This window comes from Staurois parvus, unplaced genomic scaffold (assembly GCF_062004578.1).
Source record: "Staurois parvus isolate SC_StPar_1 unplaced genomic scaffold, SC_StPar_1.0 ptg000291l, whole genome shotgun sequence".
NCBI lineage: Eukaryota > Metazoa > Chordata > Amphibia > Anura > Ranidae > Staurois > Staurois parvus.
The window spans coordinates 5413390-5432366 of record NW_028318087.1 but is presented as its reverse complement, the minus strand read 5'-3'; the positions used below and the strand labels follow the sequence as shown (position 1 = coordinate 5432366).

Genomic DNA, 18977 nt, shown 5'->3' with positions numbered 1-18977 from the left:
TTGATTGTGTGTACCAATATTCATTTATCACCAGTCTTTTGCGTTTTGTGTTAATATATATATAATTTTTGTACATAAATAAATTTTTATATTTATCTATTATAAGGCAAATTTTGTGTGTATGGTACGAAATCATATTGGCTAAAAGAATTCAAGGTATAATAATAAGTGGTGATCAAATTATCAAGGTGTCCAAATTATTGGTTCACTAAATATTTGCCGTATTTTAACGGCTGGAGGCACTGTAATATTTCATCTAAGGGAAAGGGACACGCCCTTTATAAGTAAAATATATCCTTACATAAACCACCACATAGCGCAGTATTAAACATTTAGTATTTAGCTTAAAACTATTAAACCCAAAAACAAAATGTATTCAATTGCAGCTCACCAATCCTTACATATGGTGGTTGCATAAGTTTACTATTTTAGGCTTTTTCCTTTATTTTCACCTGTTGATCAGGCCAATAAGTCTTTTTTCAACTAACTTTAAAAGATCAAGCTGTCCAGACAAACCAGTAGTTATAAAGTTGAGGCAAACCATTTAACAATGACAGGGATGCTTACATTGGCCAGTTTTTAAAATGAATAAAAGCCTAAAAAAGAAAAAATAAATGCAGTCACAACATCAAAGGATTGGGGAGCTGCAATATTTTACATCTGTTTTGGGTAGAATACCACATAACATTGTGCACAATAAAATAAACATTCCACAAGTAAAATTGTTAAAATTCTTACTCCAACACTTCCAGCTATCAACTTTCAATGCTGCTGGCTCATGCTCTCTTGGTGAGCTGTTCCTGAACTTCCTGTACTCACAGGAAAGGGTTAACAGTGGAAAGTGCTGTCTCCAGCCAGTGTTTGAGTTTGGAGAAGGAGGGAGGAAAAAGGGAGGGGAGAAGGAGGGAGGAAAAAGGGAGGGGAGAAGGAGGGAGGAAAAAGGGAGGGGAGAAGGAGGGAGGAAAAAGGGAGGGGAGAAGGAGGGAGGAAAAAGGGAGGGGAGAAGGAGGCAGGAAAAAGGGAGGGGAGAAGGAGGCAGGAAAAAGGGAGGGGAGAAGGAGGCAGGAAAAAGGGAGGGGAGAAGGAGGCAGGAAAAAGGGAGGGGAGAAGGAGGCAGGAAAAAGGGAGGGGAGAAGGAGGCAGGAAAAAGAGAGGGGAGAAGGAGGCAGGAAAAAGGGAGGGGAGAAGGAGGCAGGAAAAAAGGAGGATGGAAGGAGGGAGGAAAAAGGGAGGGGAGAAGGAGGGAGGAAAAAGGGAGGGGAGAAGGAGGGAGGAAAAAGGGAGGGGAGAAGGAGGGAGAAGCAGGGGAGTGCCTTGCCATCATGTGCTAAAAGGCTGTGTCTCTCTGTATGCTAGAGTGGCTTCATTGGATACTGCAAGAGAAAGGATCTACCCTGAAACAGGAAACCTGGGGCAGCAGTCATGGCAGTTAAAACTGGAACATTGGCAAAATAAAATATAAAGAAGCTGCATACATGGTAAATTATTCAATCAGGGTTTAATATCACTGCAAAAGGAAACCAATAAAGGCTGCCATTATTGAACTCCCTTTCTGAAAATGCTATTTTCTTAGTTGTTAAAGCCGTATTAATCTAAAAAAAAACAACATTTAAATAAAATGCAGCTTACCAATTCTTAGATGTGGTGACTGCATTAGTTTTCTAATTTTACTTATTACTTTTTCACATAGGGCCAGGCAGGTTTGGACAGCTCTTTTCCCTTAAAGAAATCATTTAAAAACTGAATTTTTTTGTATTTTGAGTTATCTTTGTGTAATTTTTTTTTTGATGATCTGAATTATTTAAAATGTGACAAATATGAGAAAGAAAATCAGGAAGGGGGCAAATACTTTTTCACAGCACCGTAGATAAGGACCTTTTACAGACATAGCCATCTGCATATATGTTGATTGGCAGTATTACCAGCCATAGGACCAACATAACCAGATCTGCAACTGTAACTCCCATAACAAGTATGTTTTCTAAGTGTCATATCTACATTGATCTTTCTCCTGTTAGCAAAGACTGCTTAAATCAGTCAAGAGGACAACAACTTTATTCTAGTTAGAATTAAGGAATACAGTATCTGTACTATCTGGACAATGAAGAGGTAGAAAAGCACTGACAACTCTGATCACACTGCTTTCTCCTCCTGCGGCATACGCGCATGTAGTGGAGCTTTCCTCTAGATAGGCTTTATTTATTTTTAAACATGTGACCGGCAGCAAAGGATTAAAAACTGATGTTTTGTTGCAGTTGGGCTGGAAAGAGCTGGGTGACATAACAGCAGTATATTATGAAAAAGGTACTTCGATTTCTAAATTCTAAAAAAGTTGGGACCCTGTGTAAAATATATAAAAAAAACAGAATGCAATGATTTGTAAATCTCAGAAATCCATATTTCATTCACAGTAGAAAATAGAAAACATTTTTTAAATTGATGGCAACACATCTGAAAAAAATTGGGACAGGAACATGTTTACCACAGTGTAAAATCCCCTTTTCTACTAACACTCCGTAAATGTCGGAGAACCGAGAAGACCAGTTGCTGGAGTTCTGGGAAAGAAATGTTGTACCATTCTTGCCCGATATAGGATCTAATTGCTCAACAGTCCTGGGTCTTCTTTGTCGTATTTTCCACTTCAAGATGCAACAAATATGTTCAACTGGTGAAAGGTCTGAACTGCAGGCAGACTAGTTAAGCATCCGGATTCTTCTACTACCAAGCTAGGTTGTTGTCATATGCACACTGACATCAATTTCAAAGTTACCTTATCTTATTTAAAAATGGTACATTTCCTCAATTTAAACATTTGATATGCTTTCTATGTTTTTATTGTGAATAAAATATAGGTTTATGAGATTTGCAAATTATTGCAATGTTTTTATGTAGATGTTACAAGGCATCCCAACTTTTTTGGAATTGGGGTTGTAAAATAAATACAGTGCCATCATCTATACACAAAGATTAGGGATAATGTAAATTAACTAGTTCAGCTCTTTGAATGCAGTAGCAGCCATCAGCTTGTGCGGGTCTGCTTCAGTCAGCTCCCAGCTTCAAAGTAAATGGGATGCAACTGTATAGTGCTTGATGCCCCTCCCCGTGGCTCCCAGGATCTCCCGCTCTTACTGGGAGCCTGGGACTACAACCAAGGGCTTCAGGATGGAGAGTAGTGTGAAAGTGTGGCAAATTCATGCCTCAATCTTACAGTAAAACAAAGAAACCGGAAGAGACAATGATTTTGTCACTTCCAGGTTTCATATCCACCATTTCCTTGCAGGTACAGTCAGGGATACACATCTAACCATTACGATCTATACTTGGTTAGATGCTCTGAAGGACAGGGGAGACATTGGAGTCTATTAGACAATAGTCTCTATAAAGAGTACCTATCAACTGCCCAGTGCTATCACATTTGCACCCTTTGTGATAGCAATCAAGTGAAAAATGAAGAAAACCGTTCAAACGAAATAAAATGTATTTTAAAAATTGCAGAATCCTCCTTGCCCCACACACAAGCAAATGCATGCCTAGGGTGCGCATGCATAGGGGACCGGAGTCACACCACATGTATGACATATCGCTGAAAACATTAGAGCGAGAGCAATAATTCTAGCACAAGAGCTCACAGTAAACTCTAAACTGATGAGGTTAACAGCTTTTGAAGTGTTTTGGGTACCATAGTTTTTTGTGATATCATGGGAATGCAATTTTAAGACTTGGGGTGTTTGGCATCTATTTACTCGATGCAACCTTACCTTCTATATTTTACAAAAAAAAAAAAAAAAATCTGCTCTAGAGCAAAACTGGCTAAATTATGTGTGTTTAGTATTGCTACTTCTAAGCGCATCTGCACTTCGTTTTCTTTTAGTCACCTTACAAAAGTTTCAAAAATATCTGTTGAGCCTCCCAGTATGATCCTAATGCTGCTTCCTGTGATGGTGTGGTGACAATGCTGCACTCTCTTGTTGTAGTGTTTGCACTACAGCGGGATAACAATCAGCATGACTCAAGACTATAGTTTGTGAAAAAGAGCTTGACTACACTTAGTTCTTGCCCCACTGTTTTCTGAACTACCAGCATGGTCTCCAATGATGAAACCCTCTCACTGTAAGCTACAGTGTCTGGGAGGGCAAGGGTAAAAATCACAAATGAAGGAGGAGGATTTGGCTCAGGCAAGGAGGGTCTACTGTCAAGAAGTTATACCAGACGGAAGACTTACAAGAATCATTGTGGCACAGATCTTCTCCTTTACCACAGTACTGCTTGCCCTTGGTCCTCAGGTTAGCACGGACTGGACTGTCCACACTTGGTTGCAGAATAATGCTGAAGATCTGCTTTCCAGTCCACAACATGACAGGCTAGGGAAAGAGAAGGATAGAATAAGTTAAACGTATTGAAGTCAGAATTAAAATCTCAAAATTTGTCAGATCCCAAGACTACTAATGAATTAACATATACCTTCAGAATAGCTGGATGTGGCAGACGAACTTTAATTTTCTCATCTTTTCCCACCAGAATAGACGCAATGATCTGACATGCTTTGGCACGATCAAAAAATGTATCTTTAAGCGTAAGGAGATAAGCAGCTAAAAAGGAAAGAACATTCAGAGTAGAGAAGGAAGTTTCCCGTAATAAAGAATTGAAAGTATTTAGGAGGGCAACCTATCAATGTAAAAATACATTCATAGAGTGGGTAGACTAAAGTTAAGTCACCCAGCAGAACATAAAAATTGGATAAAGAGTCTGAACACCTGCAATTCTATAATTGATATAAGAGGTAGAACTATACTTCACATTGCACTTCAAAATTTTAATTTGTTTTGGCAGGGATTCATTCAAAAATACAACATTATGGAATTTTGTGAGGTAACAACATTTGCATTCAACTGGTCTGGACAATGGTCTAACATTCCTTCTAGATCATTGCTTCTATGCAAATTTACAGAGCAGTCTTTGGCACTAATAACTTTGTCATTATTGTTCTTGTCTATTCCATTATATATATCTCCATCATAATTTACCAGTGGACACAGCCGGTGATGTCCATCCGGAATGACGACAGTCCTGCCTGGCCATCATTTTGCTATAGGCTGGGCGGGAAGTTGTTAAAGAGGATCAAGCATCTTTGTATGTTATCCTTACATCACAAGCAGTTTAAAAATGGCAAACACAATAAATTCCAGCTTTCTGAAGTTCGTAATATTTTGTTCATATTTTTGTTGAGCCTGGGTCATAGACAAGCATTTACTTCTCAATATTAAAAGCTGTACTTTTCTGGAATTTAATAACAATGTGTCCACCTTTTTCTGTTTCAGCCTGCGAGCCTTAACTTGCGATTAGTCAGAGTCTGTTCATACTGTGTGCAGTAACCTGCACTTTTGCTCATGAATAAATTAACTGCAATGGCACATAAAAAAAAACAATAGAGATGTGTTGTGAAAAAGCACTCATCATAGCACCCCCTTCCTTATAGAACTGCAGCCCAAAATGCTGTTGCCTGCACGCTAAACTGCTCTGCTTTAGTATGTGGGCAAGTGTGAACAGGCCCTCACTCTTTGCCAATGCAGTTTTTCTCCTTGGCTAGTATGTGCTGAAGTTTTAAAAGTACTCTTCATGGGTTATGAAAAGGACATTCGCACCATGTGTGTTGTGCTGTGTTGATTACTGCAAGTCCAGTGCAATGAAAATATATAATCCATTTTTATCAATAAGCCCAATTCACATCAGTGTACAGCTTGGGTGTGTGATGGGTGAATCTGAACATGCTAAACTTAACTGCAGTGAAACAAACTGCAATGAGTCAGAATATGTCACACACACGAAGATAACATTTTTATCAAACATCAACTTAAGATCTTAGTACATGCTGAGGTGCACTAAATGAAGTGCAATTTCAGCCCAAAAGATTTTGCAGTTATTTGGAATGCTTCCAACTTCAGGCACACACTGTTTGGACTCGAACTCAGCTAGTTGCTTCCTGTTGCTTTCAAAACCTTTTTCACAGAAAATAGAAATAAAGGACTGTCTAATACTTGTTGCAACTGTGCCTATAACCAATTTGGTTTAAAAATAAATTCCTTGATCATTTAGTGCTTCTATTCTTTTTATCTGCCAGTTGTACAGTATATATATAGTGTATATTTAAAATTGAAGATAACAGGTAAGACATGCACCAGCGTTCAAGCAGTTTGAGAGTTTCTGTATACTGTAGAGTGGTAGTAAAAACTCTAATTTCTATTTTTACCTACAGGTAAGCTTATGATAAAGCTTACTTTAGGTAAAATGAATATCTCCTAAATGTGCACTGTTTAGGAGATATTCTACAGAGCTGCAGCTGGTGACATCACTGACGTATGTGCGCTGAAGAATTGGCATACCTGTGCCATTCCTTCAGAGATGTGTGCCGTGACAAACTCTCGCGTGCATGCGCAGAAGTGCAGTCATTGGCGGCTCAGCCATTCAAGCAGCTGCAGCCTGGGAACCCGGAAAGAACGACAGGTGAAGATGGAAGCTCTGTCAGTGGTGAGAGCGCGCCTCTGGAGGGCCTTGTTTTAAGGCAAGTTTCACATAATGTGCTAGTATACAATGCATACTAGCACATTATATTACTTTGCAGTGGGGAAACTTTTTTTTCCTCAAACAAGTTTAACATGGATTATCCACTAGGGTCAGGTAATACCAAAAAGCTGTGCCACCCACACTGTAGTAGATTCTGTATAGGAATGTGCAACTAGGCTAGGGAAAACAGACACATGGCTTAAAATTCAACGTTGTGTTGGGGATGGAGATCTCCTCTCTGATGTCCCAGAAACCCTTGAATCCACAGAAAACTGTCAAACACTGCTGCACTTCATAATATAATAATAAATTCTCACTTAGGCTCAGGTAACACTGAAAGTTGCAACCACTGGTCTGCTTTTATAACCGGTTTCTTTAGTGCTCTTTTACTACATGTACCTGTAAGAAAGTCCTGAATTGCAGCAATCAGTGGCTCTCCATTACGTGGTGTCACAAGATTGGCTTTAGTCTGCAATAAAAACAGAAAAAAAAGGAAAAGGGCAATTGTAAATATTTAAAATGTAAACTTTGAACCAGTCCAGACAGAAAGTTAGGAGCAGAGATCACCAAAATGGTTTCAAAAATGACGCAGGCTCAAGGCTATCATTTTGATTCTTTTTTCTCTACCTAGTGAGCCAATACCCTGCAAGAACACAGTAAATGGAAATCTGACAAGTTAGAACTCCAAACCTGCATGGTTGTTCCTGGCCAGTGATGCCAGGATCATGCCATCTACAGATCCTGCACCTTTAAAGACTAAATCAGCAATGGCAGCCTCCTTATTTTTAACTGAACAATATCTGCTAAAGAAGGCTTAAGTAGGAAACAAGAGGAGTCAGAGTAAAGGCCAGACTGTACACAGTCACAAAACTGGATTAGAAAAAGACCTTCATTATGTGAAAGAGGGTAACATTTTCCAATTCCAATAAACAGGTGGGAACACAAAACTTCCAGGTTAACAAAAACTGGAGATATGGCAGGGAGATTGCCCGCTTCAGAGTATACAAGACAAAAATGTCGGAATGAGGCTCCACTTTACCTATCTCCTATGTGTCGGATACTCGCCTCGAAAGTTTTGGCTTGTAAAGCTAAAGTAATGTTCTAACATTGCTAGCTTCCCAAACTGCAGCCCAGAATACAAATGAGCTGGTAGAAAGTCATACTGCTGTCTTTCAATGCTAATTTTTGCAACGGTTCAACAATAATGAAAGAACTCGGTTTTGCAGATAGATGTAAGAAATTTAAAAATACCTTTTGATTGGCCCCTTTCATAAAGGCTGAGCCCTTTTAGTGAACAAGCACCCCATTTTTTTAAAAAACAAGAAGAAAAATGATCCAACTTATTTTTGCAGGAAATATCATCAGTTTACATTAATAGCATTATTCTGCATAAAAACACCTACCCCCATTAACACATATGCCTCTGCTTTGGCTTCTTCAGTCTGAGGAAGATGTAGATTCATTTCATCACCATCAAAATCAGCATTGTAGGGTGTGCAGACACATTCATTGAAGCGGAAAGTTCTGTGCGGTTTCACCCTGGCCTGTGTGGAGAAAATACACATGCAATTAAAATAATACTTATTCTCAAAACATCTTGCTCAACTTAGTACACCAGAAAGATTTGTATTGGCATCAAGGTCACACAACAGGTATGATTGTTGTATTTCTCACATTCACAGGTATCACACATCGATACATATTCAAAGCACATATAGACAAAGCACCAAGTGTCATAAAAGTGTCTGCAGTTTTTCAACTTTTAAAACCTCAATTACATTGTATTGCTGTTCATCTCCTGCAGCATTCTTTTCTGCCACTTTCAGTCTACATACACGTACCCCAGTTAAAAGTTGTTTAGCATATTTTAGGATGAATTTGCTGAAGATGACAACAGCGGACCATGTCTGCTAAATGTTCGGCAATAAAGCGGCTTATAATTTCCCCCTTGGTGAGCATGAGACAGGGTGAAAACAAAGGAGAACAGAGACAGGAAGTCTCAGATTCATCTGCAAGTGGCACCGTAGGCAAAGCTGGAGACTAAAGCTCCACGTTTGCGAAAAGTATACGTAGTGGATACAGTCATCTAAAATGACTTCATTTCCTAAAAAATGTTTAAGACTCTAAATCTTTTTCAAGAATTAGTTTAGCTGGAACGCAGATTTCATCCCTGCTTGAAAAATATAAGCAAATGTATCGAACACCAATGGGATAAAGAAATGTTTAAGTTTAGCAGAAGCAACTCACTCTTACTTATTTTATGGATATGAGGAGAGAGCATGTTGTTCTGTAGTCCTGTCCTAGGGTAACAACGTCATTTTTTTCATAGATACAGTAGTGCGCATTGTCATCCTAAGTTACTAGCAGGATCAGCAGGGGAAAATTAAAACCTTGCAATAAGAAAAATAATGCAACCGACCTCATCTAAAGGACTGCTACCAATGTATTAAAGAATTCTTAAATCCAAGAAAACCATTTAAGAAAGTACACATTAGCTGTGCTACTGACTATATGAGCCATGATGCTGAGCTTGTGCAGGGATGGCTGTCGATTAAACAGAACAATATCTCCATCTATAAGGTGCCTCTCCACGATGTCTCCATACCGCAGCTCCTGAGCTATCTTTTCTCGGTTACCATATTTCAGAAATCTACACAAAGAAAGAGATTAGACCTTTAGAAATCATTAAATCAGAAATACATACAAGAGACTTACTTCATGCAGTTGCAAAATATTTATCTCAATATCAAATATGCTTCTGTTTCTTTACAAATACCCTGTACGTTGCATTAATATCTTTGTACTGATCTTTTCAAGTAAAACAGGAGCAAGTACACCAGTATTTATCTAATGTAAATGTTCCCACAAGGTGAGCCCTGTTTGAATAAATATAGACCAGAACATTTTTATTTAGATATTTGACAAAACAGAAGTGCAGCGCAAAGTAAATGTGGCAAAAAAGTCCACAAAGAAACCCACAGAAAAAATTCTTAGTAGGGTAACGGGACACAATTCGTGATGAAAGGTATGACGTGCATGAATATCCCAAAGTATGTGGTGTACACTTCCCTTCACCAAATTCACAGCTGTGCACCTCCGGGATGTGACCTCTGAATTAACAGAAAAGTCAGACCTTGCATTTCCCCTCTGGGGCATACAAACTGAAGACTCCACTCGGTCTCGAACGATGTATGATCAAATCAATCCAAAACAGCATACGGAAAGAAGCAAAAGGATAGTGCTGTCCGTATAATAAACTTTAATTAAAATAATAAAATCACACAAAGAAAGCACTTTTATCAAAAGTGCATAACCAAGAGCTCAGGATCACAATACATAGATAAAAGATAGCAGCGGGTGACGTCACAGACATGGCTCCTCTAACGTACACGTTACATCCTAGAGCCAGACTTAGCGGGAATGGAGCCACGCAATCACCCTTACAGCTTATAAAGCATCCCCACTGTCACAGCCTTAAGGAAGCACTAAAAAATAAAAAAATAAAAAACACACACAAAAAAACGAACACTGCTGAGATCTGTATAGGGCCCATATACCACACAAAGACATCTATCGCCATCACAGCTGCATGAAGTCCGTAATGTATGCCAGTATCATCATGTCCAGTGTCCCCTACAGGCTGGTAAATGCCCAGTCAAAAATTGGGTGACACCAAAAAAATTATACAGAAAATTAGAAAAAGCAGTAAACCATGGTTATCTCTTACAGATGAAAAAAAAATTGCGAGGTCTGACTTTTCTGTTAATTCAGAGGTCACATCCCGGAGGTGACCGGCTGTGTACACCATCCACTGTGGGATATTCATGCACGTCATACCTTTCATCATGGATTGTGTCCCATTACCCTACTACAAATTTTTCTCTGAGTTTCTTTGTGGACTATGTTGCCACATTCACTTTGCACTGCACTTCTGTTTGTCAAATTGCTTTTGGGTATTGTGGATCCCACCTCAATGTTCAGCTTGCAAGTAATAGTTTTATTTAATATATTTTGTTTGCGCTAATTTGCATTTTCTATGTTTTTTAGATAACCTCACATATATGCAGGAACAAGGAATGCCTAGATAATTAAATTTATGGGTACCCTCAGAAAAAGTATGTTGACATATGAGAAGTTTGGAGAAGACAGATAGACAAGAAAAAAAAAGTAACAATCTGTATTAAAAGTGTATTTCAAAAAGTAACAATATACTGCTGTAGATAGAGGAGATGGAACTGTGACGCTATACATCAGCTTCAACAGATCAGGAGCCAAACAAATCTGAACACAGGCAAAAAGGTGGGAGGGCTAACCTTTTCATTTGGGTATGTCTCTGTTGAATAAAGTTTGCTCCTGGGTGAACATCTGGTCCATTCTGCACAAGTTTTCGCATAAAATGGATGTTTGCGTTGTTAACCTGCGCAAAAAAATACATTAAAAATGTTGTCAAAACACAGAAAAATGGATATAATGTAGCATAGTCAATATTAAAGTGGTTATATAGTCAAATAAATGTTTTATCTTAATGCATCCCTTGCATTAGGGTAAAACATGTTCCCCCCTTCTCTAATCATTGTGTCCTATCTCGATCCAGCGCTGTGCCTGTCTGCGACAGTGCTGGTGTTTTTCTTTTTTCACTGGACAGAGAGCAGTGGGAGCCAATGGCTCCTGCTGCTGTCAGTCAAATCCAGTGAGGAGGGAGAGAGTGAGTGGCTGGGAAGAACATAGCTCACCTCAGGAGGACACCCACGTGTCCCCCATAGCAAGCTTCTTGCTGTGGGGTCACACACAGGAGGGAAGGAGCAGAGAGCAAATAAAGCAGGTAAAAAGGGGCAGCTCTTTAGGAAAGAGAAAAAAAAAACCAAACAACCTTTACAACCACTGTAAAACAAACCAGACTTATGCAAGAACCTGGTTATACATTTTTAGGTTAGTATTGTGCAAGTTTCCAAATATATTGACATTGGCACCCTTTAGTTTTACTTCAATAAGACAAAAGTTAAATACATTTCTAACTAAAACTGCCTAGCAGGTATGGACCTTTGTTGGGCGATTTAAGAGCGAAACTCTGCAAAAGACCATATTGTATGCGCAAGCTAAAAATATATAGATACAGATCACTTATGATTTGGGTGAAATATGCAAAGTCATCAACAACATTTTCTATGAAAGTGGCTTCATATCCTTAGGACAGGCACTCCCATGTGCTTGCTTGCTTCAGTAGATGACCTTCATTGGTTTTGATGAACCTGGGGCTTAGCTAGCAACTGCTGTTTCCTAATCACACTTACTGCCACCTTTTCTCCCACTCTTCCTATTGGCCAGTGGGCTGGCAGTCACAAATGGGGGCCAAAAGGAATGTGGAGGGTAGCTGCAGTGTCAAAAGCATGAACACATTCAGGAGTAAACATTTCGCTTTATGTTCTTGATATCCTGGAGCAGAGTAAATATCATTTAAAGATGAAAGAAGCCATGTAGAGTTGCCTGCTTTAGGCAGCAGTCAAGGCACTCTTGTGGGAGTATAAGAACCCCCTCCCCACTCCTCCCTTTCACTGGTTTCCTATAAAACTGACACTGGAAAAAAGTGATTCTGAAACAAATAACTGCATAAGTACCTTTTCAGGAAATGTCAAAATTTTCGCCACGTGAACAGGAACTGCCACCTCATCTATACGCAGGTTTGGGTCTGGAGAAATGACAGTACGACCAGAGAAATCTACTCTTTTGCCAGAAAGGTTTCCCCTAAATCGACCTGAAAAAAAAAAAATACAAATTAACCAAACACAAGCAGCAAGCTAGCAGCTTATATAAGACACTTATAAAATGTAATTCAGTAAAGCGGTCTGCAGTCACACTACTCTGTTTTGGACTAACGAACTAACGAGCCAGGCACTAGGGAAGATAATAAAGCAGACCTGTCAGGAATAAACTTTGTGAACCGCAATTAAAGTTGGCAAAAGATGGATGGTTGGAATCCTTTTGATCTTCATTACTAAATCTATAGAAGAAAAATTAGCTTCCTAATGGGCGTTTACTTGGAGACTTTGGGGATAGGACCTCCATGAATCCCAAAAGTCATTGCCACATTTCCTCTTTTTTTCTGCCAAAAAGAGTATTGCACTACACTAAAAAAAACATGAAACCCCTAGCTTACAAATATGGATTAGATTGATCAATGAGGCCTTACTTATGTATAGATTGACCTACATTGCTAGAGGTTGTCCACATAAATTTGATAAAATTTGGGCTACATGGACTTCCTCTGTATCTGGGGATATCAAGGTTTAGACTACTATGGCCCTTGCTGCATCTCCTCTTTGGACTTCCATTAAAGTTCTTGGCTTCTAATTTGCCATCTGAGATGTGGACTTTGTCCTGTAATATACTCACCAGTCAAGTTGTTTCTTTACTGTACCACTGATGGGAATGTACACTATATTTGTGAACCTTGTTATCTGCTTTTTTTTCTGTGAATCTCTCTGAGCTGTATTATGCATCCATCACGGAGCACTCTGTTCCTTCATTGTAATTCAAAACTAATGATCGGCTTCTCATGAATGTGTTTGCTGGAAAAGCTTTGTTCGATCGGCGCTGGAGCCAATTGACTGCAGCACTGATCCATGTATTCTGACAGTGGAGGAGTTCCACTGTCAGAACATAACACAGCGGGGAGGATTCCCCTGTGCACCTTGCATGTGTGGATGGAGGAACTTTTTTCAAACAGCCTGCTGTCTCACTGAAAAAAAATTGGCCCATGCATACCCAGCTTAAAGATGGGTATAGATGTACCAAAAATCGTCCAGTTCAGCAGTCTACCTGTCAGAATACAATAAAACAGCAGGAGAGATCCCTCCATCAACACGAGTGAGGTTAATGCAGGGATCTCTTCTGATCTGTGAGGTTTTTTTTTGCTCAACCCATAGGTTAAAACCGGTAAAAAAATAAAAAAAAATCATAGTGTACACCGTGCTTTTGTTGTTACATATATTTGTTAGTGTGAAATTGGGTCCACTGAACTCTGAGGTGCTAAATTTTGCAAATAAAAAGACTTCAGTTCCTAAAGTCAAGCTATGGCCTACTTGCTTTTTTGATCACAAAATTGCTAACCAATACGGGGTGTGGGAGCAAGCAGGTCATAGCTTAAAGTGTTACTAAACCCAGGACCCTGCATCCACTATATCTGGTTTCCTACAGTACACAGAACATGGAAGCGGAATTATTTTAGTAAATATAAACTGCTAAAAACTTTTTCTCATCAGCAGTTAGGGCAGTCTTGTGGCTTCTGTGTTCAACTCAGCACTAGCTAAAGCTTGTAGGAGGAGTTTTCTTTCTGCTCTAGGAGCATAGAAATCCCCCGACCTCTGTCTGGACAGTGCCGATTGGCCCTGTGCTGATAACATGCACTCTCCCAAGAAATAAATAACCTCTCTAGCAATGCACACCAAACTGAGCATGTGCATGCCTATGGTTCAGTCTGGAGATAAGTGGTGGTCACTTGAAAAAGGGGAGGAACAGAGAAGAAAGGATCAAACAACCTTTTAACACAATGCAGAGGATTAACTCCTTAGGTTCCACAGTGAGTATAACAAGCATGCTTTAGTGCATATACAGACTGATTTTACGGTTGTGGATTTAGTAACTCTTTAACCTCAGGAACAGGTCAGTATTTGAGTAACTGGGATTCCTGTGTGTTAAAGATTCAGAAGCAAGTTTGTTTTACCTTGTTTTCCCTTAAGCCTTTGAACAAAACCACGTGTCCATTTTTTGGGAGCCATGTTCATGGGAATGCCTGATAGTTCACTATTGATGTATAAAGCACACTGAAGCTGTAAGAAATCCCAGTCTTCAATAATCATCTGGGTTTTCGCTCCTGAAATTCTGTGCTAAAAGCCGAAGAAAATGAAATTAAACAGCATTTAAAACTTTACTTAATACTTTATGGGTGTGAAAACTTGCCAGTTTTAATGCTTTTTTACAATGTCAAAAAAATAATCCTTTGCTCTATCATTCTGCCGCTTTTAATATTTTATGAAACTATACAGGCATTTAAAGTATGAAACTATTTATTCAAAAGACAGGAAGTTTCTTTCAATACTTCAATTACTTTTTTGACAAAGGTTTATTAATCAGTAAGCAGGAATTTGAGTACATGAGCTGGATTACCTTTTTGATGACATCATTTAAGAATATGATTTCTGTCAACTTCATTGTGAGATCGTCTTCATTAGTTCCAGATTTTAGATCACTGATAACAGAGGGTCGGATGCAGAGTGGGGGAACCAGAAGTCTCGTGAGAAGAAGATCACATGGTTTACCAGCGTCGGGGTTCATTAGTAACAGAGGAACATCTTCATCTGGGATGCGTCTCAGGAGATGAAGCACCACAAGTGGGTTTAGATTTTCCTGCATTAATTAAAAGCCATTAGGGCTCATAAATCCACCACCAAATAATTGCTTCATAAACATCTAAGTTTCAGTAAATTTGTCTTTCCATATCTCCAACAGGATAAAGAAACGCAAGACACACGTGTCCAATATTAAGAAAACACACACACACTAATCCGTTTGAAGATAAAATCTCTTTCACATGAACTTTTACCTGCATACACCAGATTCCAGAAGCAAGAATGAGCAGATTCTTGCAACTGGAATGACAGCTCCATGCGAACAGCAGTGGCCTTTTAGCCTGTACAAAGTAATGACAGGCTGACAGCAGCCATCGCTGTTTGCATGTAGACACACACCAAGTAGTTACCTGCTGCTAAGGACAGATGTGGGTGTCCAAGCCTGGAGATATTCAGATGTGTCCAGGCTCAGACACCCAATCACTAACAGAAAACTGCCTTGTGTGCAGATACATGTGAACAGCAATGGCTGCTCCACCCTGTCATTACCTTGAACAGTTTGAGTGGCCGTCGCTATTCTCCTGCACTGGTCATTCTAACCATCCGAATCTCACGATTTTTGCTGTAGGAATCCAGTGTTTGCGGTTAAACTCCCCTGTAAGGCCTAATGCTTTAAATGCACCTACCTGTGCACGCGCCAACAACGCTTCTACTTCCTTGTTGTGCTCTATTGCTGTATCAAAGGATTGTAAGAACTGGGACACCAGAGGGTCGATTACTTTTTTGGTGGTCTTGTATTTTTCATGGATAATTTTAAGTAAGCCACACTTCTTTACTGGACCTGAAATTGTAAGAGCATTATTATTATACAGGATTTATATAGCGCCAATAGTTTGCTCAGCGCTGATTATGGTTTGTAAATTAAAAAGGAAACCAAAAAAAGGTTTGGGGTCCATTTATTTGGGTTTTAAGCATTTTTTTTATATGCCATTGTACATATGTTGCTGATATACTGTATGTAAATAGTCTTTGTTCTAAAAATAAACCATACATGACAAAGGATGTCCCAAAGCAGAGTGGGCAAAATACAAAGTTGCCTGTTTTCAGGCTAGTTTTAACTGACCTGATCAAAAGAGCCAGCAACATAAACTGCAGTCCTTTGTTTTTGCTCAATCAATGCAGTACAGGGGTAAAAAAAAAAAAAAAAAATCCAGAAAAAAAAAATAAGGTTGATGCATTTCAGCCTCAAGGGGAGTGTGGGGAGTATTGAGTACAGTAATCAGGCAATTGTTGCTGGCTCAAAAGGAAAATACACACGAATATAAAAAAAACATTCCATATTAACTAGGCCAAAACAAAAAACAGCCATCATTCCTTCCATTGTCCACCAAACTTCTTCTGGCACCACCTCTGCCCCTTTCATAGTACGTTTTTTAGTAGCCTTATCATGCACACTATATTCTCTATTTTCCTCTTTTTAGTCACACTACACAATCAACAATATCCTGCGCTTTGCATTGTGCCCAAACTCTGAGCCACATGACTTCTTTTCTGTTCTCATGTCTAATAGTTTGAGTTTCTTATTCTCCACAATGTTATTCTTTATGTGTTATGTTGTTTCTGAAAACTCACATTTCTCCCTTGAATGTCATAATAAAAACAAACTTCTGTGGAGATACTAAATGCCACCAGGTATTTTTATAAAAAAGCGAGAGTCTGGCATGTCATGTGCTAAGCCTTCACCATTTCCACATCCCTTTTTTTAAAATAATATTTTATTGCGCTTTTACGAGGTACATAAATATAATGTTTCTCCAACAATGGGGGAAAGGCAGACAGACAAGCACAAACATACATTAGGATATGGCGCAGTCACACAAAGGAGTAGGGTTATTGAGGAAGCAGAGCAATCAAAGTAAACTAAATTGGTCTACAATGTGACAGGTTATGAAGGAAAGTCTGGTATTGTGTGAAAAGAGGTAGATCCAAAATCCCCCCCCCCCCCCGTTTTTAGATTTAGACAGTTGGCCTCTGTTTGGTTATTTTAGATTGCAGAGGGACAGAGCTAATCTGTCACATCCAAATAGAGATTGATGGGGCAAGGGGTATTCCAATTTAGACAGACACAATTATTAGCATAAAAGTGGAGTCCTTAAGAACCTTTTATGATATGATGTTAAGAAGATGTCCTCGTAAAGGCGTAGAAAGTATGTTTCTAGTGACAGGATACTTGGCAGACCAAACGAGTTACAAATGAATGGGGTGATCGGATGCCAAAAATCAAAAATATCCTCCTGTACCTCTCCTTAATGTAAACTTTTTTGTTTTCAGGGAGTGGGAACCTATTTTTCCACAGGTACCCACACCCACTTACACTCAACTCGCCCCCACCCGCAGCCTCCTGGGACATGGCCCCAGGAGGCTGCGGGACCATTCAGAAAACGCAGAGCGTGTCCCGCATGCGCAGTGGGAAGCTGGCTGTGACCCAGTATGATGTCACAGCTGGCTTCCCACAACCAACATGGTGGTGCTAGGGACCTGAAGGCTGGCAAAGAATTGGCAAGGGTGAAGACAGCATTGGATCCCTAGGATGGCAAAATATATTTTTATTAAAAGTCAACCGCTACAGTATTTGTAGCAGCTGACTTTTATTTATTTATTTTTTTAACAAGACTGGAACTCTTCTTCAAGTTGTATGACACTGTCCAGATAAAATGAAACATGTAACACTCCTTTAATTCCTGACAACTCTCCTCTGACAACATATATGGGGTATGCATCACTCTTTAGAACCGACACATTTAAATGTTTTGGTGCCCAATAGGGCCAAATGAAATGAGGAAATTAATTTGACCGATCTGTGTCTGTTCAGCTGCACTGGAGGCCAAAGGAGAGATATTGGAGGGGACTAATAGAACCCTGATCTCTACGTAAAGAGTATCTGTCACCGCCTATTGCTGTCACAAGAGATGTTTACATTCCTTGTGACAGCAATAAAAGTGATTAAAAAAAAATTTAGTTCACACGCAAAGGTGAATGCATGCTTCGGTCCCACACGCATATGTAAACAACGATCACACTCCACAAATGAGGTATCACCACAAACAAAAAAAGCGAGAGCAACAATTCTAGCACCAGACCTCCTGTGTAACTCTAAACTGGTAAGCTGTAAAAGGCCTCTAAAGCGTCGCCTAAAGATAATTTAAAGTACTGTAGTTTGTCAGCTTTCCACGAGCGTGCTCAGTTTTAAAGCATGACATGTTTGTATCTATTTACTCTTATATTTTGCCAAAAAATTGGTGTTATATTTGTTTTTGTTCACTAAAATTCATTAAAGTGTATTTTTCCCCCCCACAAAACTGCTTTTGAGAAAAACTAAATTACTGTGCAACTACTGAGTGACATAAAAAATTGCAACCCATCATTTTATTCTCTAGGGTCTTTGCCTAAAGTTCTAAGTCATTTTCTAGCAAAAAAAAAAAAAGGAAACAACCAATTTACAGCTGTTATAAGTTCCCTCCTTTCTCCTTGCCCTCCCGTGCACAAGGGGAATAATTTTATATAGGCACTCACCAACTACTAACTTGGGAGTTTTTTCTTTTTAATAGGGTGGGAAGTAGGCCTGCTGTCCTGCTTCCTGATATATGCCATTACCGGTAAGTCTAACGGTTGGTTTTCTCCTATCACCTACCAGGACAGCACACCTGAGAGGATATTCAAGTAACCGCAGGCCTACCTTCGGGTGGGACCACAGCCTGTAGCACCTTCCGGCCGAAGGCTAAGTCTTGCTGCGACAGCACTTCAATCCCGTAATGTTTCAAGGTGTTGTGACTGAGCCAGGTTACTGTACTGAATCTGTTCCCAGGAGGCCCCCCCAAAAACTTAAATGGAACCTCATCTTTTGGTTCAAGAGGGTGCTTCGATAAGGCTTCTAGCACTCTGGTCAGATCCCACAGCAGAAAACTCTCTTTTGTGGTTGGGCTAATTCTTTCCCTGGCCACCAAAAACCTAAACTAAAGGTTCTCTAGCTAATCTAGTGTTAAGAAAAACTGAAAGTGCAGCAATTTGTAC

The 18977-nt window shown here is 39.5% G+C and overlaps 1 protein-coding gene across 2 annotated transcripts in view; it reads right to left on the bottom strand.

Moving 5' to 3' along the window:
* POLR3A (RNA polymerase III subunit A) overlaps positions 1 to 18977 on the bottom strand; it is a 117535-nt gene that overhangs the window by 75843 nt on the left and 22715 nt on the right. For both annotated transcript variants that reach the window (XM_089682537.1, XM_089682538.1), the window contains exons 5-14: positions 15593 to 15747; positions 14725 to 14964; positions 14282 to 14444; positions 12177 to 12313; positions 10875 to 10978; positions 9070 to 9211; positions 7965 to 8105; positions 6961 to 7030; positions 4462 to 4589; positions 4223 to 4361 (exon numbers count right to left, since the gene is read on the bottom strand). In XM_089682537.1, coding sequence (XP_089538663.1) covers positions 4223 to 4361; positions 4462 to 4589; positions 6961 to 7030; positions 7965 to 8105; positions 9070 to 9211; positions 10875 to 10978; positions 12177 to 12313; positions 14282 to 14444; positions 14725 to 14964; positions 15593 to 15747 — 1419 coding nt within the window. The remainder of the gene's footprint in view (positions 1 to 4222; positions 4362 to 4461; positions 4590 to 6960; positions 7031 to 7964; positions 8106 to 9069; positions 9212 to 10874; positions 10979 to 12176; positions 12314 to 14281; positions 14445 to 14724; positions 14965 to 15592; positions 15748 to 18977) is intronic.